Genomic DNA, 26917 nt, shown 5'->3' on the forward strand with positions numbered 1-26917 from the left:
TAGTATTTCTTGCCATACAACGTGTTTAATAAGTATATGTGATATGTTGCAAATTGATTACCCACGGACTTACAGAATACATAAAATAATAAAAATGCAGCACAAATAAGAAAGATTATTCATCGTAAAGGCACCAGACACATGGACATATCACACAACCACAACTCTTTGGGCTAAAGTTTAACCGGCTTCACATACCTGCAGGTTCACGGTATATTGGCCATGTTTTTATTTTCCCTTAAACTTTTTGTCTTTTCTAAACAGAAATGTGGTCCAGTCATTCTTCATTTTAGCTCTAAATTAGAAACAAAACACCAGTAAAATGATTTATGTCTGGACACATCAGCATATCCTTACATATAAAATGTTTAACTTGATACAACATTTGTTAAGAATGGCTCAAAAAAAGTCAACTGGATAAATATTGAGAGAAAGTTCTGGTCTACTTATGTACATGATTATTACATAGATAATGGTTGCCCCCTCAGCTTCCTTTGTCACAGTCCTGTTAGTAATGTACACGAGATTCACTTCTGAACTTCAATTACTGGGAAACAAGGATAATAATGTTGAAATATTTTTAAAGAGATGTTTTCGCGTAACAACTTTAAATTCGGCAGAGACAAAAAAGGGACAAAAATCATGGAATTATGAGAATAAGCAAATGAGCCTAACTTGCTCTATTTAGTTTAATAATGATGTCTCATAAAATAAAACTAAGCCAGACATGGAAATTAATTATTTAGAAAATTTAAGGATTTAAGTGATGTTGTAGCACTTGCCAAACAAGGGCACATGCTCAGAAAATTAAAGTGATGTAATGGAGATTGTGCTTACAGAAATGTATTTTAAGTGGGTGTACGATATCAATGACTGATTCGATATGAAGGATGTTATTGTAATTAGGGGACTCAATTTGGGCAAAGTAATACAGGGAATTTGTTTTACTTTTCTGGTCTACTGCCAAATGTCCATATTATCAGCTTGTGAAGGAAAACTGTTCAAAGTGCTTTTCCAGGTACACCATGCAGCGTAGTGATGAGGCAATTGATAGTCACACGGATCAATTATACCAGAACTGAGGAAGCCTAATGTATATCCTGACAAAAATGTACAGAAATGTATCCAGGACAAGAATCGAGAGCAATTCTGTCTGACGGACCAAATATATGATGAATATTAAGCCTCCCAAAAAATGTTTTTAATTTGCAATTGTAAAAAAAACGTTCAAAAAACATACATACACATTCCCTCAATTCACACTCACATTATAAACCTAAATCTAACAACTCCGTAATCAGACACACAACTAAAATACACATCCAAAATGCATAAGAGGGTTATTCCAAAATGGGTTCCAGGTAACAGTTAAAAGATCTAATAACATTTGGAACGAGGAGCAACACCAAACGACCAACCAAAACGAGAGATGATCTGAACTATCTGTCCCAGAAGCAGCACTAAAACTGAAAAGCAAAAACTACACAAAAATCACAACATTTACAACTCCTAAAACCACTGGGAAATTAGAAAAAAATTATCATTTATTATTGTACATCCAATGCCAGTTTGGTCCCGGTCATTGCTATGTGTCGAATGTTAAATTGTCCACCTCTGCGCCTGCATGCAAGTTCTCCACTAGGTAGTGCCATTCACCCAAAAACTGCTTGGAGACTCATCTCTACCTGACAGTGGGCTTGAGTTGAAAATATAAAGCACCATTAGTGATGAAATACTGCCATCTACAGAGGGGGAGAAAGACTGCTATGAGAATGGGCTGGCCACAGTCTGCCACAACCATTTCCTGCATCCGCACCAGACAGCGAGCCGCAAATAGTAAAAAACTATTATGGAGTGGTCAAACCAGAATGATAGAGTTTAGTTTAGTTTTAATAATGAATCTGAGGAGGGGAGCAACCATTATCCCATGATGAACTCTACTTAGTGTCCGTGTTAGACGCACAAAACATTCTTCACAAACTACATCAAAGTAGGATTAACTGTCCAGTGTCTCTCCAGTGCCATTTTACAACAATGGACAATTGGTAGACAAAGTCAAACAATGGCATGCTTTGCAGCTAAGGTCTTTATGTTCACTGTTCCAAGTTGAAAAGAGATAAATGATGCTTCTGTGCAGAGGCGTTGACTGTGTGAAACCCCAAAGAGCTGAGGAAATATTCCTACGCCATGTTGAAGCTGTGACGGAGAGGCTCCCACGTTGGGAGAAAATGACTTCTTTTAAGAGATCTCCCTGGTTCTATTGCGCTCCTCATCCATCAATCAGCGACACATCAATGTGGGACAAATCAATCATGTGCCTGTGTAGTAATTGTGATAATGTTTGAGCTGTTGTCTCATGGGCAAAGACACTAATTAACACTTACGTTCTTCGTACAATCACTACAGTAGCTAAATTACATGACCACCACAAATGTAAAGACTACAACCACAGCAATGTAATAATGTAATTGGTTTGATTAAAAGATGATAAAAAGAGAGAGAAATATTGATTACCTGTGGAAGCTCATTTGAAAACTTGCTGCATGCTGGGGACTGGAAAATTTGGCAATTGCTTTCCTCTGCTGGGGCATCATTTTGAACATCTGTGATGAACAGAAGTATTAAAATACAAATTTAGTACAACTAGATCCACAAGAGGGAGTGGGGGATGGTGCAAGGAAATTCATTCATTCGTTCACTTTCTCTACGTTCCAAATCACTACAATAGAGGGCGCTATGGGATCATGCTACGAAAATTTCATTACTGCCCCTGTGGTGGGTGAAAGTACAAATCTATATTTTACGTTTTTAGCATAAGGTATGTACAAATTTTAATACTTTTTACAGAAAATAGATGCTTTAATATTAAATCTACAAATTAATTAACAAGAAAGGGTACTTGAAAACAAAAAAAATTTAAGTATCAAGCTGTGGTACCTACCTCAATGGGGCCGATGGACCTGAGAAGATTCTGCAGTTGACCGTCGGTTGTGGATGAAGAGAGGCCCTCTATGGACACGGTACAACGTTCGCTCTCCGCTCCTCTTTGGCTCTGTCTCGTGGACATCGGCCGACCTCGACCCATCTGACCACCCCCTCTACCTCGGCCCCGGCCCGACACAACAACCTACACCGTCGCGAGAAAATCGCCCACATGTGGTAAAAAATTCGGGGAAGGGTTGAGGAGAAAGACGGCGGCGGTAACACAGACTGAGCCTTTCCCTGCTTACACAGGCATGTTGATGTTTTAATCTTGCATCCAACCATGTGGAGAGGAGCTATACTGTTTCTCAGCACAAAGGAAATTTTAAAAAACGCTATGTGTTTTCCTCTAGCACCCTTCAGACACGCCAAGCTCTCACATGATTGACTTATCATATTTCTACATAGAACATCAACGTCAGAACGTGATGCATGTGGCATGGCATATCTTCATTTGAGCTTGAGAGTGAGAGGTATGTTTCTTGAGCTGCAGAGGAGCAGAAGGGGGAGGGAAAGACCCCGAAAAGAGAGGAGAGGAGGTAGAGGAAATATGCGTGTGTGTGCGTGCGTGTGTGTGTGTGTGTGTGTTGGGGGCGGGGGAGCATAAAGGGAGAGGAGCCATGCAAGCGATATGGTGACTGCCTTACCCTGTCAGCGTCAGTGAGTATGGTAACTGTGACAGCAGCCTGGTGGTGACAGGCGTGCAGAGAGGCCAGGGGACCTTGTGTAGCCCCCCGTGTTACACTGCTTTCAGCTTGTCAATACTCCTGCACCTGGCATACTGTCCTGTCTTATTACCACTGCTGCTCGATTGGTATGTCTACTGAATGCCAGGGTAGCGCCAGCAGCATGGGACAACTTTACAGGAGACATTTCAGCTTCTTTTATTTCAGAGCTGCCATTACTTCACAGTCTGCGCTATTAATATATATATATTGGATGAGATGCATGCTCGTGTCCAAAGCACAAAAGAAAGCGGGAGTTCATGTATGACTTACCCTATTTTGCTGTGGGCTACTCATGACCCCTCGGCCAGCATGTGGTGTTCCTCCGGGTCCCTGTTGCTGCTGCCCTGTCATGGTCACCTTCCTTTGGTTGAGCGGGATTGTTGACCAGGTGCCTTGTTGCTGCACTGGGCTGCCAGCTGCTATTGGCCCCTTTCCACTCTGGATGGAGGACAACACTAATTCAGCATCTTACACAAGAATCAAGCTTTCATTTACACCAATCTGCAGGCATCAAACACTCCTATTCACATTAAGCAAAGCGTTTATTGAAAACGGAGAAATGCAAAGCCCTATCTACACAGCAAAGGGGAAAAGTGCCAGAAAAGTGGCACTGGATCCCTATCAGACATGCTGCGGGGAATAAAGATCAACCCAACAAGGTGATGGTCTCATTATCAAATGAAGTCACAGCTCAACTCTGTTGACATGCGGGGAAGAATTGAAGGTCGTCTCTTCCCCGACTCTGCAGAGAGATGTGACAGATCAATACAGGGGAAGAAAAGAGGCGATATCTCTGACCTGTCCCCAGTCGAGAGTAAATGGATTAATCCCTCCTATAGAAATCACAGCTCCTGATTGCACCCATCAAATGCTAAGCTGCATTACACTGGAACGACAGCAGCTCGATGTGTACTCCATCCCCCTCACACCCCCCTCCTCCCTAGCTTTTGTGTCTTGCGCTGCTTTGTATTATCCCTGATGAAAATATAATTTGCCTCTTATCTGTGTGCCTAAGCCATACAAATCCAAATCCTCAAAAGTGGCAACTTTCTTACACAGGTATTATGTTGCTCCCCCCGTTCAACCAAAAAAGATTAATTACAAGGGTCTTGGATTGGCATCCCTTTGTTGCCTCGCACCTGAGAGATGGGCTGATGGAAAAGAGCAACCGAGGGATGACAGAGAGGAAGAGAGAGAGCAAGAAAAAAAGAGAGGGGAGGAGATAACATTGTCAAGCGCCCGTTGATGACAGCAGAACAATGTGGAAGAGGGAGCATCTCGGCAATCTTCTTTTCACGACAGCTATAGGCCTTAGCTCCTTCTTTCTGTTTCCATCTCTTTCTCCACCTCACATCCTGCTCCCCTTTTTTCTCCAAAGATGCGGTACATCAGATAGCTCTGCGCAGGTTTCCATTAACACACTGACACCCAGTTATCTTCATCTGCAGCCAGCCTGCGATTTTGGCTCTGTGGCTTGATCCTCTGGGATGGAGTCGGAAAGCGGCTTATTTCAAAATACTATCACATCCCACCAACATGTCTCATCAGTGACAAGTATGAATGTTTAACATGCATGCCTTTGTGGTTTTTCAATAAAGATTAATGTGTAATTAAGGCCACAGCAGTAACTTATCAAGTGAGTATAAAATAGCCGGCAGTGGGTAATTCTAGACTTGTTGGTGTTACTGTCATTCTTGTTTTACCATCTCCAAGGCCTCTATCTTTAAAAGAATACTCTTCTGCCCTTAAAAGAGGATATCAACCTTTAAGAGCAGTGATGAGGTGTCCCCAACACTACAGATAAATGTCATACTGTTCTCTTTAATGCCTACAGCCTTTCTGTGCTAGGTAAAATGTGCATTAAGGCATTGTGTCTTAAATACCAGTTCCCAAAGCTTAAGAGAGGAAACTCCTAACAGATCAATTTTACCAAAATGACACAGACATCACCTTGTCATTCCAATAGGTTAGACATCTTTTAGATTACAAAATAGACAGTGTGGGGGCAATCAGTGGCATTTCATTTCAAAAGTGACGTTTCCCTTGTGGGTAAAATCCGTTCATATAAATGTCGGACCAAAATATGAAAGATAAAAATGAAACTGGCGTGCTCACCGTTCCTGAAAGTTTGACGACTCTGACTTTTTGTGGCACCTGCTGGCCTTCGAAACTAGAATTCTTGGCCCGCTGCATCACAGTTCTTTTAGCTCCAAGTTTAGGTCCTTGTGTCGGAGTCTGAGCCAGGCCAGGGCCCATAGAGGGAGTTACAGGTATGTTCTTTTGGGGGACCTGATTGGTCTGGATCAAAGCACCAGGTCTGTTAGCGTTCACAGCACTGTTCCTTCGCTGTTGTTGTTGTTGTTGAAGCTGCTGCTGATTCTGTTGGAGTGGTTCCCATTGCTGGCCCGGACCAGGCCTAGGAGTCTGTTGCTGCTGGGTGCTACCTTTCGCCATCTGCAGGCGTGTCTTGACATTGGGACGTGGTGTAGGGATCTGAGCACTGCCGTTTGGAGGGATAGGGGTCGCTTGATTAGGATTCTTTAATGATTGATTTAATGATTGTTGTGTTCTCTGAGGCAACTGTCTCTGCTGTTGTGGCGGTAACTGTTGCAGCTGTTTTTGTTCCTGTTGTTGCTGCTGTGGTTGCGGTGCTTGCTGTTGTACAGGGTGTGGCTGATTTTGTTGTGAGGGTTGAATCTGTGACGGAGCTGAGGCTTGGGTCGGAGCCTGGGAGCTGAGCCTGTCCAGCAGCTCCTTCTTTCTGATGCCAGCCTGCATCTGCCGACGCATTTCCTTTCTCCTCAGGATCTCCTCTCTCAGGCGCTTCTGCTCCTCGATCTTCAGTCGGTACTGCCGTGTCTCCTCGTCCTCATCAGGGTCCTGTGGTACAAAACACAAATTTACAACATGACTGCATGTTTCCCCTTACTGGAAAGGGAGCTGTGTGCCGCTGTGTCCAATTTCAACTGTATTACTAGGAATGACACTCAGATGTAATCAAAGGCAAAACCCAAGAGAAAAATGCAATAGTATTGATCTGGTCTCTTCAATTGAATGAGATTGGTGTCATTAACAACCTTATGATTGGGCTTTTAATAAATGGGGGTCCTTCTCAGCACACTAATAAGCTCTGTCGAGATTACAATTTCTGGGTCACTGGGAATTCGGCAAGAAAGAACAATGGTTTGCAGTACCATTTCAGAAAGATATAATTAAAAATACAGATTAATCCAAATAATTCTACTATTGTGCCATTAGGACATTTCTAAATTCCTTTGTTTTTTTTCCACGAGTGTTAAAAGGCTGACCTGTGGTGCCTTGCTGGATGGTGTGCATGGGATTTCTTTGCCACTGACTGTCCTGCCTGGTCCCCCAGGCTGTGATTCGATCTTGGCAGCAACTTGGCCTCTTCCTCTGCCACCATCAGGCACGAGCTGAGTGTTCGGCCCAGGACGCGCCCCTAGTGTTGCCTTAGCAACAGGCCTAATGTTGGCGGCGGGGCGGGCAGTGCTCATGTTTGTGTTGCCAGGTGCTACCGGGAGCTCCCGGAGGTTGCTGTTGCGCTGCTGCATTTGCTTGGAGACAGGTGCGTTCTGAAGAAAGGGCAAAATATAAACATTTAATGTTGTATTTACAATCTGATCTTAATTTATGCAGTCAGATTATTCATTTCTCACACACTAATTTCTGTTTTGTTTTTTGAGGAAAGTTGCTCACAGAATACAGTAATTAGAATGACCCCATTTTACTGCCTTTCATCAGTTTGAGCAGAAAATAGATGAGCTGATATGTTAATCTCTCACCATCCTGTTGGACATGTTGCGCTGTTGGGGGTTCTGAGGGCGGGGCATCATCTGCCTCGGGCTACCATGCGCCTGCTGTTGATGGAAAGGATTCTGGCCATGGTGCATCATGGGGCGCGGCTCATTGACATTTAGATGTTGCTGATGATGGGGTAACTCCTGCCTATGATGCTGCTGCTGCTGGTGCATGGGTTGATGGGATGGCATGGGTTCGTGATGCGGAAGCTGGGAGACAGGAGGGCCATGCATTAAGCCCTGAAATATCAGAAAATGAAGACAACATGAGCATATCAGCAAAATCAGTACTTGTTACATATAATTCAAGATGTCATTTTTATTTCATTTTTTACAACAGCAATAATATCACTTCTTATGAGTGCTATTCTCAACATTAAATCAGGCAATTCCTGAATATAATTAACCTCCAACCAGGATCCTCAAGTATGTATCTCATGTTGCAACAATATTGATTCAATCACTAGAGGGAGCTCTTGTCTATGTCTCTTGACAAAATGTGGAAGTGCCAAACAGACATGAGTCTTTCTCTGCTACGCTCCAGTAGCAGTGAATATGATAACTAGTTTAGTTTATTCATGTGTAAAGTACTCCAGTGTAGTCATTGCTCTTGCCACAGCAATTTTAATAATCTAGAGCAAAGCAGACAAAAATTCATACATTCATGGCAGACAAAGCATGTGAACTGTTTGCTGGGCTCCTTTACAAGAAGCGCCACAGGTAAAAGAGGATGCAACAAAAAAAACATCATAATATACTCAGATGAAATAACAATATTTAGCAAGCAAATTCATTAAAGGTATAGAAGACAAGAGAAACAGCACAGCGTAAATACACATACATCTATTAGTTATAAAATCACTTACTCTTAATCGTACCTGCATCCCAAATGGAACTTGTGGAGGGGGGAAAAGGTTTCCCTGCTGGCCAAACGGCTGACGAGGGCCCATGAAGGGCCTGGGCTGGTTGGGGGGGCCACCTTGTTGATTCAAGCCGACCATCCCCTGATGACCTTGGTGGAGAGGGAGGTTGGGTCTTGGGGGTTCTCTCTGAAAAAGTCCTAAAGGACCCTGGCCCGGCTGGTTGAAGGCTGGTCCTGGGGGGCCAAAACCCATTTGGCCCTGGCCAGGCAGCTGCTGCTGCTGCTGGTGCTGGTGGAGGTTGTTCATAAGAGGAGTAGGGCCCTGGTGATCAAACATGTGCTGCCCTGGAAATTGTGTTGACTCTGTGTGCTCTGTGCCCACACAGGGAAGAGCAAACAACAACAACACAACAGAGATGTCAGGTTTTTTTTGCTTTGTGAGCCAATTTCAATACAGTAGTAACTTACTCTCCAGATGTATAATGTTATGGCAAGGGAAACAAAAACAGACAACTCTATCAAGGTGAAATGGTAAACAACGTTGTATTAAATTCTGCATTAACACTGTGAATGAAATTCATAAATATAGATGTTTAATGCAGTTTCCAAGTCTCATTCAGATGTATATATATACACATGCATTTAACATGAGTGCTGCTGATGGAGCAGCACCAGAAAGCTAGCAGCATACCCTGTAGGTATACCGCCAGAGGTGATGTCGAATAGGATTAAATATGCCAAGAGAGCTTTGTAACCCTCGTCCAAGCTGGGTGTGGGACTCACCTCCCATAAAGAGGGGCTCTCTGTCTTGGGGGCCTTGAGGTGGCTGATTCCTAAAGGGCTCCATGTGATGAGGGGGCCGCTGGGGCTGACCAAAATTACCCGACATGTGCTGCTGGAAGTCTCCCGGTCCCTAAGAAAACACAAAACTCATGAATTATAGGCCATACTGGGAACTCAATAATCACAAACAAATTAAACTAATGAAAAATGGGAATTTGTTGTGGAGTATTGCATCGGGCAGGGAGTGCTTGTAATTGAAAGGCTAGGGTCATTAAAAAGACGCAGAATCTTGAGTTGTAAACATCAATATGCATGCCAATATTAAAGAAACCCTTCGGCCTGAATTTGTGAGCAAACCTGCATTAATGCTACTTGGGGCTTTGTTGATAAACCCTCTAAAAGCCCGTCTCTAACAAGGAAAGGGGATTTCAGGAGGGGATAAGTGCCCTCACCTTTGTTTCAACCGCTTCGTATGTTCGACAGCTTTCTACTCAGTGCATGCACGCTACTCTCCATCTATCTTCCAAGGAAAACTAGATAACAACCCTTTAATCCCTCCTTGGAATTCGAATCCCCCTCATAACTGTCTCCTTTATTCTTTTAAACATCCATCTCTGTTGAAAAATTAACCTGCTATTCAACACGTGGCACTTCCACAAATGGGCTGCTTGCCTCCTCCAAGCCTATTGTAAATTACTTAAGATGCTATCAAGGCTTAATCCATCTTTATTCCACTGCTGCGTGGCGGTATTTAGAAAGGATAGGTGTTAGAAAGCTAGAAGGCCAGAGTCCCAAAAACTTGCTTAACAGAAAGTTAATCAAAGGGGCTTACAAAGACAGGGGATCAAAATGAGGGCACAATTGCACTGTTCTAAAAGGTCAGACAGGCAGGTTTGCACAATGAGGACTCTGGTGTCCATAATACCTCTCAAATAACACCACTCATTCTCTCACTTTTAATCCTTTATAAACAGGCTGCGGGCTGCTCAACATGTAACTGATGCTGGGATAGTTCTCAGCAGTGATGGGATAACCAAGACAAGTATAATGGAGAGGGGCCAAACGTCAAAGTATTTACTTTAGAATGGAAATTTGAGTTTAAAGAGGCATTTTTGTGTTTGGGTTTTGTGTTAACTTCTTACAGCTAATACCAAACTGTAGACACTGACGCATATTCTTTGTTTTAGTAAGGTGGAAACTAATAGCTCTTCAGTTCAAATACAACAAAGATTTTTAAATCGCACAGGTGCTCAGCGGTTACAAAAGGTGACTAAATAATCACAGCCTGAAGCCCTGCTTTGTGTGTGTCTAAAGTCGGGTTTCCACTAAACACCTCAAAGTGTGCAAACTGAAATTGCGAATACAAAATACGCCTAATGGAAACACGTCAAATTTCGAAAAAACTCAACAAGTTTTGGCACTCGCATGAGGTGATATATCAGGTGATTTGAAAAAGACATATTTCGCAAAACTGCAATGGAAACACTTTTTTTGCTTTTATAGCTCATATGATGTATAACACCTGGTGGCAGTAATGCGACTTTATAGATGCCAACCGCCATTAAACCCAAAGAAAAAGATAAAAAAACAACGTCACATGACATTCTACAAAACATGACTCGGTATTTGTGGATGGTGGAGGAGACCGAGATCTTATTAACTCTTATACTAGACAGAGAAATTATGGCGATATTAGATTGGCCTTATTGAGTGGTTGCAATAGAAACAAACCTGCCAATGTTTTGGACATCCATCGCCATGGTTATTGGAATGTTTCCGCGAGAGGACAGTCACGTAACATTGCAAGAAATCGCATAATATCACTCAATAGAAGCGCAGTCATGTCGCAATTGTGTTTTATTGACAGAAAATATCACTTGAGTTTTGCGCAGATTTGTAATGGAAACCCACCTTATGAGAGGCACAGAACTGAAACGCCGAAAAGTCTCATGTTGGTGGCTTAAAAAATGACTTGAATATTTATACTCAATCTTCATGCTATAGTCATTTTATATATCTCATGTGGAACAAGCCATGATACATCTAGTATATTCGATGTTTCACCCAGCCCTAAACATTCACAGTAAGGAATAAAATAATTCTAAAATGTGCATATGGGTAACAACTAGGAATTACAGCCCTGTTTCAAATAGTGTGGTTGATGGCATCTTTATTTTGTGGTGAGACTGAATGTTATTATCTCAACATATTAAATATTCTATTACCTTTAATTGGTGCAGAGATTAATATTTCAAAACCAGACTCCACCAGCAAAAATTTAATGCAGTAATACTAGAGGCTATGACCCCCCATTTGCCCGGTCTTTTAACAATTAAATTTGATGGGATGATAATGTATGATAATCATGAGTAATCAGGTGCCCACTGGTAAATGGAATGTTGCCGGCTGGTATGTCACCTGCATTTCAAATTGTGTCCTTGGCAACAGCAGCCTAAATGCGATTGACAGCTGGGGAATCCAACACTATGCTATTCATCAGCCCAGTTGTCTGCATACCCTTCCAACCCCACCTTCTACTGTCTGATAAGAGGCAAAACAGCTCCCTGCTACAGTGCTATCAATATCTAGCACAATCACAGACCTCAGGGAGTAGGAATTGCTTGAATCTGACATTGAAGGTAGGAAAAGAGGTAAATAAAAATACAGTTTTCTTGACAAAAGCTTGACTCTATGTGGAAACCCAGCTCATTTGGCAACTGGGTTGTAAATCCACTTGAATGCAATTGGATGCAGCTATTTTCCAATGGCTAATTTGCATAAATCCATATAAAATGCACTTTCCAGGAAGATGTCAGTCAGTAGCAGCACCACCTGATGCCTGGGCATCATTAACTAGAGGGACGGAGTAACTTAAAGCACTTTGGCCAACTTGCTGTCGAGCCATTTCCCTCAATGCAGTAATTACTTTAAAGGCATTTCCGTCATCCCTCGGATGGGTTCTTTGTGAGTGAAATAAAGGACCTTTTCTTACAGGAAATCACTGAGTTAAGATCCCTTTTCTCTGACGTGAAATTCAGCCTTCAGAATATATGGTGCAAAAAGGCAAGAGGCTCACTCAAGCCCCATCAAACCACCAGCATGTTTCATTAATTCAAATACCGTTCAAAAAAGGTCTCCGTGCCTTTGGGACACAAACTTGTGGAAAGTGAATTTTAGCTGGCAGTATATCCTGGTTTCACAATTCCATTATGTGCCAAGCTGGCTAGTCTGAGCCCCAGCCCATCCATGAAGAGTTGCTAACTAAGTCCCGCCACTGAAGCCTCGACCTCCAAAAGTCTACTGCCTAAAGCCCCTATCACGCATTTCCAGTTGTGCAGCCAGACGTATCGGTGTTTACAGATTTGCTTTAACAGTATTTGGCCAGGGCAGGCAGTCTAATTGCCGTAATGATATTGCCCTCACAAAAAAGGGACGCTAACCGCGTGGAGAGGGAGAGAAAGTGTGGCGAAAGGGAGGGAGAGGAGCAGCTGCTACTCACAGGGAACCTCTGAGGACCCACAGCAGGTCTGGGCTGGCTCTGAGCAGGAGGCATCAAGGGCACTGCAATGAGGGGGGGGGGGGGGGGGGGGGGGGGGGGGGGGGTGGGGGATTGAGGAGGGGGAGAAAATGAAAATGAGGGGCAGTAGGCAGAGAGAGGGTGGTGATAGTAGAAAGGGAGGAGCCCATTAGGCACCTCCATGCTAAAGGCTGTTACACAGACATACATGTTAAATTTTATATCAGAGTCGCTCCTCACATCTTTACACAGCTGGACACGGACCAGTGAGCTTAAGAAAAGATCAAATGTATGAGAATAATTTACCAAACTCAACAAATAAAAATGAATAAGACATTTGCTGTTTCACCAGATCTGGCACAAAATAATTCAACATACTGGATTTTCATACTGCTTCAAAATAAGGGTTATTGTAATTGTATGTCAACATCTACAACTGGAAAACATTGAATTGGAATCCATCACTTTCATGAATATATAAATAAATACATGCAGACATATATACAAACATATTATGCACACACACACTTAATCATAACCACAGGCAATTCCTTATTTTCCAGAACACGTCTTCCTCTCAGGAGCAAAACCAAAACCCCATGCACTCTTGCAAACAGTGACACATACACACATAAGCGCTAACATGCTTTGCTAACAAAATTTCAATCTTGGCCTGGACAGACAGGCCAGATAAACCCATCTCAGGGAATGAAATGGTGATGCCGCCAGAAGAAAAATGGAGGATAAACCCATTACTGGCTGAGAGAGCTATTCACTTGTCATTCAACCAAACAACAAAATGACATTCTAATCCAGACACCTTTCAGGACAGTGTAAGGATAACTGCCAGCCATAACATGCACCTCAGCAGAGCATCTTGCTGGTTAACTAGGGCTGCGTGATTTTGGATAAAATGTAAATTGGGATTTCCATTCTCAAGATTTAGAGCACGAATCTTAGAGAAATAATGGTAATTGCATATTTTATCTTCATGCAGAGAGAACATTTGAGACAAATAAACAGGAACATCAACTATGCGCAAGACAAAGGGTACACTCATATCGTCTTAAACCGACAGCTGAAGACCAAAATAATGACGGTAAAATGTAACACAAAATCCGGATATCTTTTGGATTTTAATGTCAGTCTTGAAAATATATTAATTGTGCAGAAGACTACAGAGGCAGCTCAGTGTATATATTACATCTATACACATACTGCAATGGTTTGCAGTAGGGTTGGGGGGAAAAGAAAAACAATAAAGCATGTATTGTGATATTTTGCTTGTCAATATTATAACGATACACACAGCCCAGTATTGAATTTTGAACTATATAATCATTTTTTGCAAATAGAAAATTGAATAATAAAACTAATTGCTTTTTCGTCAACTAGATAACACTTTACTCCAGAAAAAGTGCCTTGAGTGTGACAAACAATTTAAAAAACTTATTAGATAAAACAGATGTTTATGAAGTTTTCCATCAGGGATATAATATGCGGTTGAAAGGAAGGCAATAAATCGCAAATTATCACAATATATGTCATTGCAATGCTGCACATATCGTAAAACATTTGAAATCACAATAGTATTGTATAGTGACTTAAGTATCGTGATAATATCGTAGCATGGGGCCTCTGGCTTGCGGTAACAATGGAAAAATTTTACATATATATTATAAGCTTGGACATGGCCTCTGAATCCAAAAAAGTCAACCAGATACGACACTTTTAAATTTTATCGATCCTTATGTGTGTGTCTCTCTCTCACACATTTAGTCTCTTCACAGGCTATCATATGATTTGACTCTTGATCTAACTATCCTCTTGTAATTTGTTGAAGCTGCTTGCAACATTTTTTGTTAATGCATGGATGGCAGAACTGCTGTTTTACAAATGGCATCACAAAATTACAGTTTTAATACTGTTAATGGGTCAGCTCACTGATGAATTCAGAGAAAACACTGGAAACAAGGGGAAATTCATTGAAAGACACTAAAGTTAAATGGCAAAAAATGCTCACAAAAAGCACTGGAGTGATAGAGGATTAGCCTACCTTGCACAGAGGATGATGTGGGCCCTCTGAAATGGGGGTTGATGTGGATGTTTTTGGGTTGTGGAGGCTGCTGCTGGTGATGCTGGGGGAAGTTGGGTGGCGGGGGGCTCATCATTCGTGGTGGCGGCTCCATCTGGGGCCGCAGCGGTGGGGAGCGGTGAGCCATGTGCGGGGGAATGAGGGGCTGAAGGGGCTGCTGGACTATTGGGCGCCCATGTTCTTGGAAGGGAGGAGGTCCTCTTGGACGTGAAGAGTGCTGCTGCTGGGAGTGCAGTTGCTGCTGATGAGGCTGATGGGGAAGATGCATTCGGGAGGATGGCTGCTAATTGGATAGAGATGGGGAAAAGGAGAGGAGGAGAAAAACCAAAACAACCTGTCAAAACATATTTCTTTCTGGGAAGATTCTGATATCACTGCTTGCAACCGTGCAATGACACACCACTCAACCCAACAAGTCAATTCACAAGCAAGATGAAGGTCCTGAAGTAATTTAATGCAAGGCTCCCCTGAAGATTAAAAGTGCGTGTGTTTTTGAGAATTTGTAAAAGTGACATAAAACTGAAGGTAACCTTGGTGGTGTCACTATAAAAAGGGTTACTAAACATTTTCACGGACAAAATTTCAAATATTTTCCATGACTTTTCAGGGACCTTTGGTAAAAATTCTCCATGACCATTCAAAATGTGTAACACAAACAGAACTGCATAGTATACTTTACTCCAGTTTTTAATTATATAATTAAAGGCAGTCCACAGACATGAAGCAAAAGAGCTACCCAGAGCGGGGGAGTGACAGCTGACAGTTCTATCGGGTTATTGTTTGTTTGGGAAAAAAAATAATGCTTTGTGACTTCACTATATACACAATTTAAACAATGAATGGGGCATAGATATAGACTGTCCCCTTTTGTTCTACAACATAAAATAAATCAGTAAATATCCTTCTCATGAACTTTGACACTAAAAACATTGGTTGCTAAGAAGTGGCTAAATGAGACAACAGAATCTCATCAAGCCGAACGTGGCTTAACAGCCTTCTATTAGAGGCAACGCGACAGTAGTGTCGTTCATTTGTAGCCTAACATTAGCTTTTTACTTCTGGCAATTGCATTTAGGCTTCAAAAGTCCTGAAAGTAGTGCTCATTTGTGAAAATTATCTTGCTGAATAAAACATGTAACAAACATTTGCTGACCACTGAGCTCATTTTCTGCAATGATACAAAATCCAAAGGAAAAAATGCCATCAGCTTCTTGAACCAGGGCGATGCTGACTTCAGCTTCAGCCTAAAGACAAACGTCATGCCTTGGGTACTCAATGGGCTATTCAAATATAATTCCAGCAAGCTGGCATATATGGAGTGACAGACGGTACATGGAAATTAAGAAACGTACACGATGCTAAACAAAACTTCATGCATCTACGCGCATCTACGGAGAGCAGAGCTACCCAACATCACCAGCCACAGAGAATAAATTCACTGTTATGTTTCATTACGTGAAACTTTTGAACCCTGTAAATATATTATAAGTGAGAAACAGCCAATGAAAGGAAGGAAAATACAACAGTCTGCTTGTATCAGAATATATCATCCAGGGTGGCACCTACTAATAAATGAACAATAATTATATTATCAATTAAGTTTTAAATGGATTCTTGATAATTGTCCAGTCTATCCATTTGAGCCACAAAGCAAATAAATAAACAAACCAGTGACCAAATCATTCAAGTGGTTTAACATACAGTGTTGTAACCGTAAATGATCACCAACATGGTGTTGGCATGTCATTCATCTATCATATAAATATTCATTTCCAGCCTTAATGTTTTGTTTTCAATTTTACAGCCTTATATCATTGAATTTAAAAAAAATAATACAAATAAAAAACAGAGCCTCGAGACTTTCTGATCTAACACAACAGTATATTAGTAATTTAATATCAATGTACAATAGTCTTGTTTTTGTATCAATTGTAGAACGCAGCCTTGGTAAAATACATAATTTCATACAGTGATTAAATCAAAAACAACATGAAAAATGGAAATGTGGTATCTTTAACGTCACAATTAACAGGAAGTGATTATGGTAACTAGACATGGCCCAGCCCCAAAATCTGACAACCTTCCACTCCACCACCGAAGATCATCATCACTGGTTGTTTTCATTTAGGTTCGAAGTGACTTTTCGCCTAGACCTTCAAAAGGTCTTGTACAAACTGATGAGCCATGTAAATCAAAGGATTAAATGCTTGGAGTGATATCTAATAATAAAAGCCCACAAGAAACTAAATCCTGGGCAGAGAACAAATTTAATTTTGTATAATACTGTCTAAATGGACTACTGCCAAATGATTTGCAATAATCCATATATCAACATAGATACGGGGAAGCAGAGCGTTTTGACTTTTGTCATGCGTAAACGACCACAGCTTTGGAGGTCTTAGATAGTGAGGAGAGCAGCAGCAAACAAAACACGTCAAGTACGAAAACACTGAGCCTTGTTGTGACTGTGACAAATAGAAGAAGGTGAAGAGTCGTTTTAAATCATCTTATCCAGTGAAGCTCTTGTGCTCTATTTAGCTACTCTTCAAGAGGAGTTGTTCAGTGTTGAGTGATGCGTTACTCAGTGTAGCCCAAAAGATTATCCCAGTAAAAGTGTTCAGGTAAATGGGTGTAGAATGGTTTACCTGCATGCCCATGTTTCCCATTAGAGGGGGCCTCTGGTCATTCATTCTTCCTCTGTTTCCTCTAAAATCCCCCATGCCATAGTGTGGGAAGCCTCCTCTTCCTCTGCCGCCTCGCATTCCTCCTCGCATGCCTCGGCCTCCATATCGATTTTGTCTCTTTTGCCGTTCTTGTTCCTCAAACTCCATCAGATCTTGCTTGGCCTTCTCTGACAGCTCTAATGATCAGCAGAACAAGAAAACAGAGCACTTGTACATTCACTGTCTGGAGAACTTGGTATAAAATACAGGCTAAAAATGAGAAAATATTTAAAAATTCACCCTCGTTATTACAGAGCAGAGGATAACATATGTCCTGTTGGAATAATCTGTACCCATAAAATGCATACAAATATGGAAACAAATATTGGTTTGTAGATTCCTCTTTTTAAAACTTGAGTTTGGCATTTTGAATTTTTGGAGCCAGAAGTGACTATTTTTGAGCAGATGGAGCAAGGAAAAAAACAGCTACAACCTAAATAATGCACAACTTTAAGCACAACATTAATAAAATTTAAATGGATCAATTACATAAATATTCCCCCCCTGTTCAGCTGTCATGAACATTGAAATAAGCTATAGAGACCAAAGCGGAGCATTTTAAAAGGGGGGGGGGGGGGGTGTCTATGGAGGATTGACTATTTTGGAGCCAGCATCAATGGCCATAGAGGCACTGCAGTTTTTGGCACTTTGTAGTTGGCTTCATTTTCCAGCCCTAGAGACTGCTGCCTGTTTGTACCCAAGGAGGTTAAAAAGAGGATAAGTTACAGCATAATATCATTCGGGTACAACACATGTGCAGTGATGTATGGTCTGCAGTTGCCAAAAGGCTGAAGGGCTAGTGCACTATCATACGATATGTAGGATGACTACATATGATGATTTGTTTCACTAAGGCGTCTATCATCGGCCTTGGGTTGGAATATTTTGGTATGAAATATCAAGATATGGGTCAGAATTACAATACTGCAATTGTTTAAAAAAAAGTCTGTAATAAAAGACCATAAACTAATGCTTTCTATATGCAAACTGTCAATTTATATTGGTTGCCAATAGTTTGGATGTACCCAAAACTTCTGTCAGGCCAAGCGCACCCAAAGGAGTAGACACCATCTCTATATTTCTAGCTCCTTCACTGTAACCCTCCAATATCGCAGCTATGCCTACATTGCTCTCATATGTTGTACCCCAAAGCACCCACGGGGTTAAAGAGTGTGTCCCAGCCATCTTTGAGTAGTACTTGTTTGTACCTAGTGTTTCCGGGATGTCCTTCCTTTTACTGCCTGCATCAGCCAACCGCACAACAGCACCGTCCTTTCTCTCTGATTTGAACCGTATGCGACCAGACTCTTCATCTTCCTCATCCTCCTCGTCCGATTCCTCCTTTGTTTGTTCTTCAGGCGCAGCTTCATTTTCAACCTGAGGACATGATGAGTAGTTAAAACAAAGGTCAACTGTGTGTAAATTTGGGTCAGGGTTTAACTTCATCATGGTTTTGAGTGCATCACAAAACCTACTGAAGCTGAACTAATTAACCAATTAATCCATTAGCTGATCAAAAAATTTAATCTGCCACAATTTCAATGATCAATATATAGTTTAACTATTTCTATCGTAAAACATAAAAGGGAATTGTTATACTAACATTTTTTACTGAATATAATTCTTCAAACCTTCTGCATGTATTTAAAAACAACTACCAAATTAGTCTTTGAACCTTAACTTACAAGATTAACATACATGAAGCTACACTGTTTTAAATGCACAATATAATGATAGACTACAATGTTCACAGACTGAGCTATGATGAAGAGAACAAATAATAAATTATTAATTGTAATCTGCACCCTCTTTGCTGTTTCAGCGAGGGATGCAACAGTCCAATATTGATATTATTATTAGGCCATTGTGTTTAGGTCAGTGCTGATTCAAATAGCTGGATCAGGTATAAGTGACAACAGGGTCCATTTATTCATTTCAGTTCTATATTTGCATCTGATTACACGTGCACGTACTATATTGTGCATCAGCAGTATGCCCACAGATGACATTTTGCTCTCGTTTTATGCATTTCTATTGTTTTATACTGGAATTTTACTTTTTAGCTAAGTTCTGACCAAGTTGGTAAATTTCTATCTATATATTTATTTGTTACACTTACTTTCAAAAAGTTAGAAAAGCAATGTTTACATTGAGGTACAGTATTGGGACTGAATAATCCTGATCAGTGCATCCTTTGTTTCAATAGCAGATTCTGAAAATAAATTGCCATCAATCCATAACAACAAAAAGCATACAGTGTCGTATGGAGGATCTCTGCATACCTCCTCTGTGTCAAAGCCCTTGGCTGTTTCCTCCTCCTCATCTTCCTGCTGCTCTCCTCCCCCCATCTCCTGCTGCTCCTCCTCTGGGACCTCCTCCTGTTGGACTCTATGTTTATCCAGACGCTCACCATCATAGGAGGTTTGGTAGTCATCATCCTTTAAAGATTACATGGACAATACGTATTGATTAGTTAAAGAGGGGACAACGCTTCAATAAGATTTAGCAAAGACCAACAGTGTTTCAGCCATTGCTAGACAACAATCTTTTCGTCTCTGTTGAAAATGAAAACATCTATTTATGCTATGCAATGCTGTGGTAAATATATATATATATAAACATAAGAGATACATCGATAAGTTCAACTGACATCCAAGAGCAAATTTTATGAAATATGGATGTACACATTTCATCTAATTTCAATGACTGCAATAAATACAAGTGGTCTTAATGATGATATATCTGCAATATAGATAGAACTTTCACTTTTTTATGAAAAAATGCCAAAAATCATGCAGAGCATAAAGGCAAACATTAAAACGTTAAGCAGAGGATTTTGGGGAGACACCATGTAACCCCCCTCCCAACATAATTACCATAACAGTGGGAGCAAGGCTTCATTACTATTCCTGACAGCATTTGAAATTCAATGAGATGTAAATGTTTGACATGATATACAGAAATGCAGGCACGGATAAAAGCACTCCTCCCCAGTTCAATGATGGTGAAAATATCATTGACTGACTCCTCGCAAATCACTCCGTTATTGGCCGAAACGTCAGTTCATGCCTTCATGGCAAAAACATCACAGAAATAAATATTCTAGGAGGTGACAAAGTCTGTTTCCACCACTACATAAGAAAATAACAGTACAAGTCATGACGCAATCATCTCCAAATACACATCTCAGTCATTCCAGAAACCCAACAAGGTCCTACAACATGTATAAGAGTTGCTCGTAATTCAACCACTTTATCTGGATATCATCCTCTAACAAAAGCTCATTGCTAAATAAGGTCAGACAGTAGGTCACACTATGGTGTTTGGTGTTGCGCTCCATTAACCTGCCAAACAGCAGCACATATTAATGCAGAAGAGAAAAAAAACACTCTCAGCAAACCCGACGGATGGACAGGCTGCCCCAAGGGAACACAACAGCTTAATCCTTTAAACTGTTCCACGCAGTACTCGATGAATACCATGGCGAGCAAAGTGTCAAGGCCAGGCAGGTTAGTGACCTTGTGAACAGTTATTACACATAATACACATACACACCTGCAGACATTTCCCAAAATCCAAAATAGGTGCCCACTTGTGCAGCACACCCTCACTAAGAAGGTCAACATCTTATCTTTGTTTGGAGAAAAGAGGTAGACCAATATATCTCTGTCAGGTGCCAAACACCATCACACCTTAGTAAATGGACCATAACGGACATTTGCACATGGATCTGGTCTTATCTTTGATCCTCTTAGTCCTGGCTAAGAGGGAAGGGAAACGAATAAAAGGAAAACTCGCATCAATCATTAGAAAACTGTATGGGGTGTCCTCAGGAAGGTCAATAATCTTTTCACCTGCATTAGACTTTATCAGATCCCGTCTAAAGCCAGAGATAAAAGCCCCCCACATTAACCTCCGCCGATTGGCAGCACATCTCCGCAACACAAAGCAGCTTCTTACTCCCCCAAAGATACAGGGCCCAAGGTCACAATGGCACAGGGATTTGGAGGCGACAGCACAGCATTACCTCATGCCAAACAAGCTGTCAACACAAACTTTGTCAGCAAGATGGAGAAATTAACTGGCAGGAAGTGATAATGAATCTAATCCTCTCCTGCCCAAAAACGCCGACCGACATCTCCTTCTCCTGAATAGATTTCCAATCCTGACTGTCCCCTTAGCGAGACAAGAAAACTGATATTATCTCTTGGATACAATAGAGTTGGACAGAAAAGGGAGTGGGAGGACGTGTGTGTGTGTGTGTGTGTGTGTTTGTGTGTGCATCTGCAGGCTTTTACGTGTGAGTAAGCAAATGTGAGAACTCACTTGAAATTCACCATCTAAGGGCTCATTGATTTGGATGTCTAGCACTTCATCCTGATAGCCGTCGTCACCCTCAGCTAGCTCTCCAGTGTAATCCATTTGGTCTTCAGGCATCCCTGTGTTGTCTTGGCTGTATTCCTGCGTGTACTCCTCTTCCCCCTCTTGCTGGTACCCCTCCTCCTCTACATCCCCTTCTTCACAGCCGTCTGCACCCAGGTTCACAACGTCATCTGTGTAGTCTGCTTCCTGCGAGTTGTCCTGCTGGTGATAGGATGTGCCTAGGCTGTATGAGGCATTGAGGCTCACATTCTGACCGCTGAAAACAAACAAAACATTTTGCAGTAAGGAAAAATGAAGCATGACAGTAAAATATGCCAAGTGAAGCTTAACTTTGTCAATTTATGACTGAAGAAACGGCACTTTTGTAAAAAGCGTACCTCACATTAACATCTTCCTCATCACTTTGTAGAAGGTCATCATTCAGCTCTTCATCTGATGCTTCTGATGGATTCTGAAACCAAAAGAAAGTGTCATTATGATGTGCCCTTTTGAAATTATACTCCACTCGTCCTCAGTTGTGTGTAAGGCGTGGGGGCAGGGGACCACCTCCAACCCCAAAGGATGCTCTATTCCCATGTGGTGAAGGCAATCTGGGCAGGTCAACACAGTTCTTTTTTGTCCACTGTACTTCCTCCTGCTTCACATCAACAGTTCCCCCTGCAGAGGAGCCACCTGCTACAAGTCCACTGTTCCTTCTATTTTCTAAATGTTCTACCAACACCCAATGTTTTGGATATTATTTTCCGTTTCCTGCTTGTAAGGAGAGAACCCATACTGACAAGCCAACTGTTTTTTGGCACAAATAAATCAACATAAACAAAACAGAGAGATTTTGTTTCATCTTACCTTTTTACCTGTCAGCCAGTCCTCCTCCAACAATTCCTCTTCCAAATCACTTTTAAGGAGAAAAGACAGCCTTTAACAGGTAAGCTGAGTCAAATAATAGTGCAAAGTGTTATGTTTATTTGCAACAAATGTTATTCTGCAATAATTAAGTGCCTAATTTTACTTTGCATTGTCACAGTACTTACATTTCTAACTTCAATACAATACTTTTTGATATCACAGGACAAAATCGACACTGAGGGCATAGAACTTAACTTTATATTAAAAAAAAAATCTTCAACTCATGAGAAGTTAATGTTAATGTCATACATTTTTACAATATGGAAATATTTTATTTATCAGGAGTATTGTTTTGCATTCAACTAGTCTTGATTTCGACTACCTTAGCAAGTTATCAATTACATACACTACTGCTCTCTTCTTGTCGAGAAACATGAGGAGATAATTTACCTCTCTAGATCATCATCTTCGCCTCTTCTCCTGCGTGACCGCTCAGCACCAGGTTTGTCATATTCATCGAAGTCAAAATCTGCAACAGAAAGGCAGTTTTACATACAGAGCAAAAGACTATTGGCTGCCACAACGTACAGGGACTATGAGCACACTGCTGAACAGCTGTTGATTTATATTGTTATGCCCCTCTTACAAGCTGAATCAAAAACTTGAGCAACAAGTACACTAATGCCATGTGTACAAATAGTATGGCATACAGCAGAGACCGGTGCTCCTGCTGCTGTTTGATCATCAGCTGATACAGATCATCAACAATCCCTTTCGCTCCATGCATTTAGTTTCTACCAAAGGGAGCTCAAATACTGGGACAAAAGATCAGTCAAAGGGCAACTCTTAATTCCCGTAAAGACACACAGGTTAAAAATGGGAGGATTAACAAGAACACTGACTTCTCTGTGACTTTTTGACTTGTCAGTTGGATAAACACAAGGGTTACTTCTATCATTAACAATGGCTTCATTGTATTCAAATGTCCCATTAAGGATGCTGCATGGTTCTCAGGTCATATGCTGGAAACACATGCAGGCATGCCAAAACCTCCGCAATTGCATAGCAATGGCTTTGACATCTGTGCACTTAGCTCAAAGAAGGGACGCACGATACTGGATTTTTTGCTGATATCCAATATGTCTATATGCAGAATCTCATTTGGTCAATAACAGATATCGATATAGCCACTTATTCTTCACCTAATTTTTGTGATCATCAAGACTGTCTTCAGTGAAATTAACTTCATATTATCCATACTCTTGTCGTGATGGCCCACCAGCAGATGGAGACATAAAATACAATGCTTTTCAATGCACGTAACATTCATCAATTGTGCAAAATAAGAAAAATATTTCAGCTTAGGGTTGATATTTTGTACCTGTCAGTAGAAATTAGCATGCTGGCCACTTCTGATTTTAAAGCCAATAGCTGCCGATACCAATGATGTGCAGATATTATTGTACATCCCTAGCTCCTATATGCAAAATTAAGTCTTTGGCCACCAGCCACTCAATAGATTACCATTATGTTTTTGGCTGGTGAGTGAAGCAAATCTAGCAGCCAGTTGCATATTTTACTGTCATTTGGCTGGTGGATGGAGCTAATTTTGTACCCTAATTGGCTTGTTGATCTTTGGTACCCATGACTCTTTGGTACAACAGACATGTTGTAAATCCCAAGTTTCATCACAATATATTATATCCATTCTTTGGACAATGACACAATATTTGCTGATATCAGCAGCAGTCTGCCATGATTTTGATTTAATTCAGTTCAGGGGACTGTGATTGATGTAAATGACATTAGGACATATCCTCATTATTTTTCTTATGTGCTTACCATTGTCTGTCTGGTACTAGGTGGTTAGCATTGATTGAATGTTTAGGAAGGAGGTCTGCTTTGACAGAAGTGGTGACACATACGTGCCATGGGAATTTTAAAATAAAGGCATACCCTAAATATGACTATATGTATCAATGCTTTCTATGGCATTGATAGTATTTCATCATTGATCACTGAATCAACATAACGATCCTAGTCGATGTATCGCTACACCCCTATAACCAACGAAGGAACAAGGAAGCAAGTAGAAAAACACAAACAAGCTGTAGAGTAGCGAAACAAAGCCACTGTAAAAGGTTTTAACAAAGAACCATCACATGTGGCTTTTCTTGCTTTCATCTTCTGCTGTGTGCTTGCTGCAGATTTGTAAACAGAAACCACATGCACCAGTGTTGGGCTTGCACAAGTATGCACACAGCAATTGCTGTGGACAGTGTGCACACACCTGCAGAGGGAATTGTGCTCAGGTTTCCCCAGGGAGTACTCTGAGAGCTCAAGCTGTAACACTGTTACAGTGAGCCAGCATGCACAATACCAGGAACTGGACACTAAAGCAACTGATTACAATTCAACCATTGTTAATTTTATTAGTTACACCTATGCAGTTCTGCTGTTGCTGTCAAAATGTCCTGCATGAAAAGGGCATGTGCATTTCCAGTCTATCAATGGCAATAACTAACAGGATGTGTCCTGGGCAGCTTGTTGACACTGGCACTTTCGCAGTTTCCTCTTTTATAAAGTGGTCTTTGCATCAAGGTTTATGTTTTATATTGGATGAAATATAACTCTTATGCACCAACCGCGAGTCGCACTCCTAATTTCATATCATGCACAAAACGATGACAATCAAAGGCTTTCTATTATACTTATATTTTATTGCAGTCTCTGCACTTGCAGCTCTCTTGAATTATTGAAGTCCAACTCAGACATAACAGGCTTTTGAGTCGTCCTACTATAAAAAATAGCTACGAAATACCCCTTTCTAATACATGAAATTTGAAGACAAAATCAACGATTATATTAAAATTTTTACATTGTTGTGATTAACAGTGACCGTTTCATTTGGCATTTGAATATGAGAAAAAAGTATAGTGTAAGTACAGCCCGGATTTGTTATGAATCACGGGACAATTCAGAATACTATTAAGTATAGGACATAGTTGCTTACAACTCTTTTAGTGAGCTAATGTGTTCATATGCCTGGTGCTAGTTTCTCACTACATCAAGTTACCTACAAGAATATAACTAACGCGCTGAATTGATTCTGATAGCCACCAAAAGTCCATTGAAAACATCGTGTTAACTGCGTCATATATTGATTTTCCCATCGTGATTTCAGAACACCGACAGCTATGTCGATGGCTTAATTAAGTTTAAAACGTTGACAAAATGCCACATAGTATTGGCCAAAGATCTGCGTGGTCTTTCTTAACGAATAATAGAATCGGATAGCTTATATCAGCGATGCTACGTTGGCTAACATCAGGTTCAATTTAAGCCTATACACCACTCACTTTGAAGGATATTTTTTTCATGTAAACCAGAATTTTAATGATGTTAACACCGAATGACTAACTTTTACATAGCAAACGACACGCTAACATTATTTACGATTAGTCATTCACGTGAGAACCCCCCGTCTACCACTTATACTCGCGTGAGGTAACGAATAAGCTAGTTAGCTAAGTTAGCTAAGTAGCTTATAATATTTGCAAACGCAGCTGCTGACAACATTAGTCGGAAATTTGGATTGAAAAATTGAAATTTTACGTTAGTCTGCGACTTAGACATAAGTTAATTCGCCAAGCTCGCGGCTAACTTATACCATTCAGCGAATATAAACTCTCACAAATGTCACTAGCTTAATTACGCTAAGCTATATCGTGTTAATAGCTTACCGCTAGCGTTAGCCGCAAAGCTACCAAGCTCGCTTCAACTTCGTCATTTCGGTGTACCACTAAACGGGTCAAACATTTGTTTAAGGTAAGCTAATTTAGCAGGAGTTTCCCGTCGCTGAGGTCTAGTATGTGGCCTACCATAAATATAGTACTATTTTCAAACCCTTTAACATTAGCTTGCCATGTCTGCTAAGTTAGCTACGTAGCTAACTTAGCATCGTCGACAAAAGCCGCGAATATTACTCACCCTGCGCGTTGGCTGCCATGGTGGAAGGCGCGTCCCGCTTAGAGTTTAGCTACAGGACTGCAGTGTGCATTTAATCTTTAGTATTTCTTCACCATATTGACGGTACAAAAGGCGAGACTGATTAGAAGACAGCTCCTATGCGGCAGTGATTTCTATTCACGACCAGAATACAAACATGGCCGAGCTGTGT

At 41.0% G+C, this 26917-nt stretch overlaps 1 protein-coding gene across 3 annotated transcripts; it reads right to left on the reverse strand.

The window, feature by feature from the left end:
• On the reverse strand, window positions 1-26917 carry rbm33a (RNA binding motif protein 33a). Of its 3 annotated transcripts, none has more exons than XM_042510133.1 (19): window positions 26728-26917; window positions 23188-23266; window positions 22738-22786; window positions 22269-22342; window positions 21835-22147; window positions 19791-19946; window positions 18717-18885; window positions 17431-17645; window positions 14747-15065; window positions 12673-12734; window positions 9174-9303; window positions 8395-8762; window positions 7514-7768; window positions 7019-7303; window positions 5826-6590; window positions 3981-4148; window positions 2942-3127; window positions 2515-2603; window positions 1-2318 (listed from the first exon to the last, which is right to left on the reverse strand). In XM_042510133.1, the coding sequence occupies exons 1-19, from the start codon at window positions 26744-26746 to the stop codon at window positions 2270-2272; spliced, it is 3750 nt and encodes a 1249-aa protein (XP_042366067.1). In that variant the 5' UTR covers window positions 26747-26917; the 3' UTR covers window positions 1-2269. The 3 variants fall into 3 exon arrangements, with proteins under 3 accessions (XP_042366067.1, XP_042366068.1, XP_042366066.1); XM_042510134.1 differs by having other exon boundaries at window positions 8407-8762; window positions 14747-15068; XM_042510132.1 differs by having other exon boundaries at window positions 14747-15068.

The sequence above is a fragment of the Plectropomus leopardus genome, chromosome 21 (assembly GCF_008729295.1).
Source record: "Plectropomus leopardus isolate mb chromosome 21, YSFRI_Pleo_2.0, whole genome shotgun sequence".
Classification (NCBI taxonomy): domain Eukaryota; kingdom Metazoa; phylum Chordata; class Actinopteri; order Perciformes; family Serranidae; genus Plectropomus; species Plectropomus leopardus.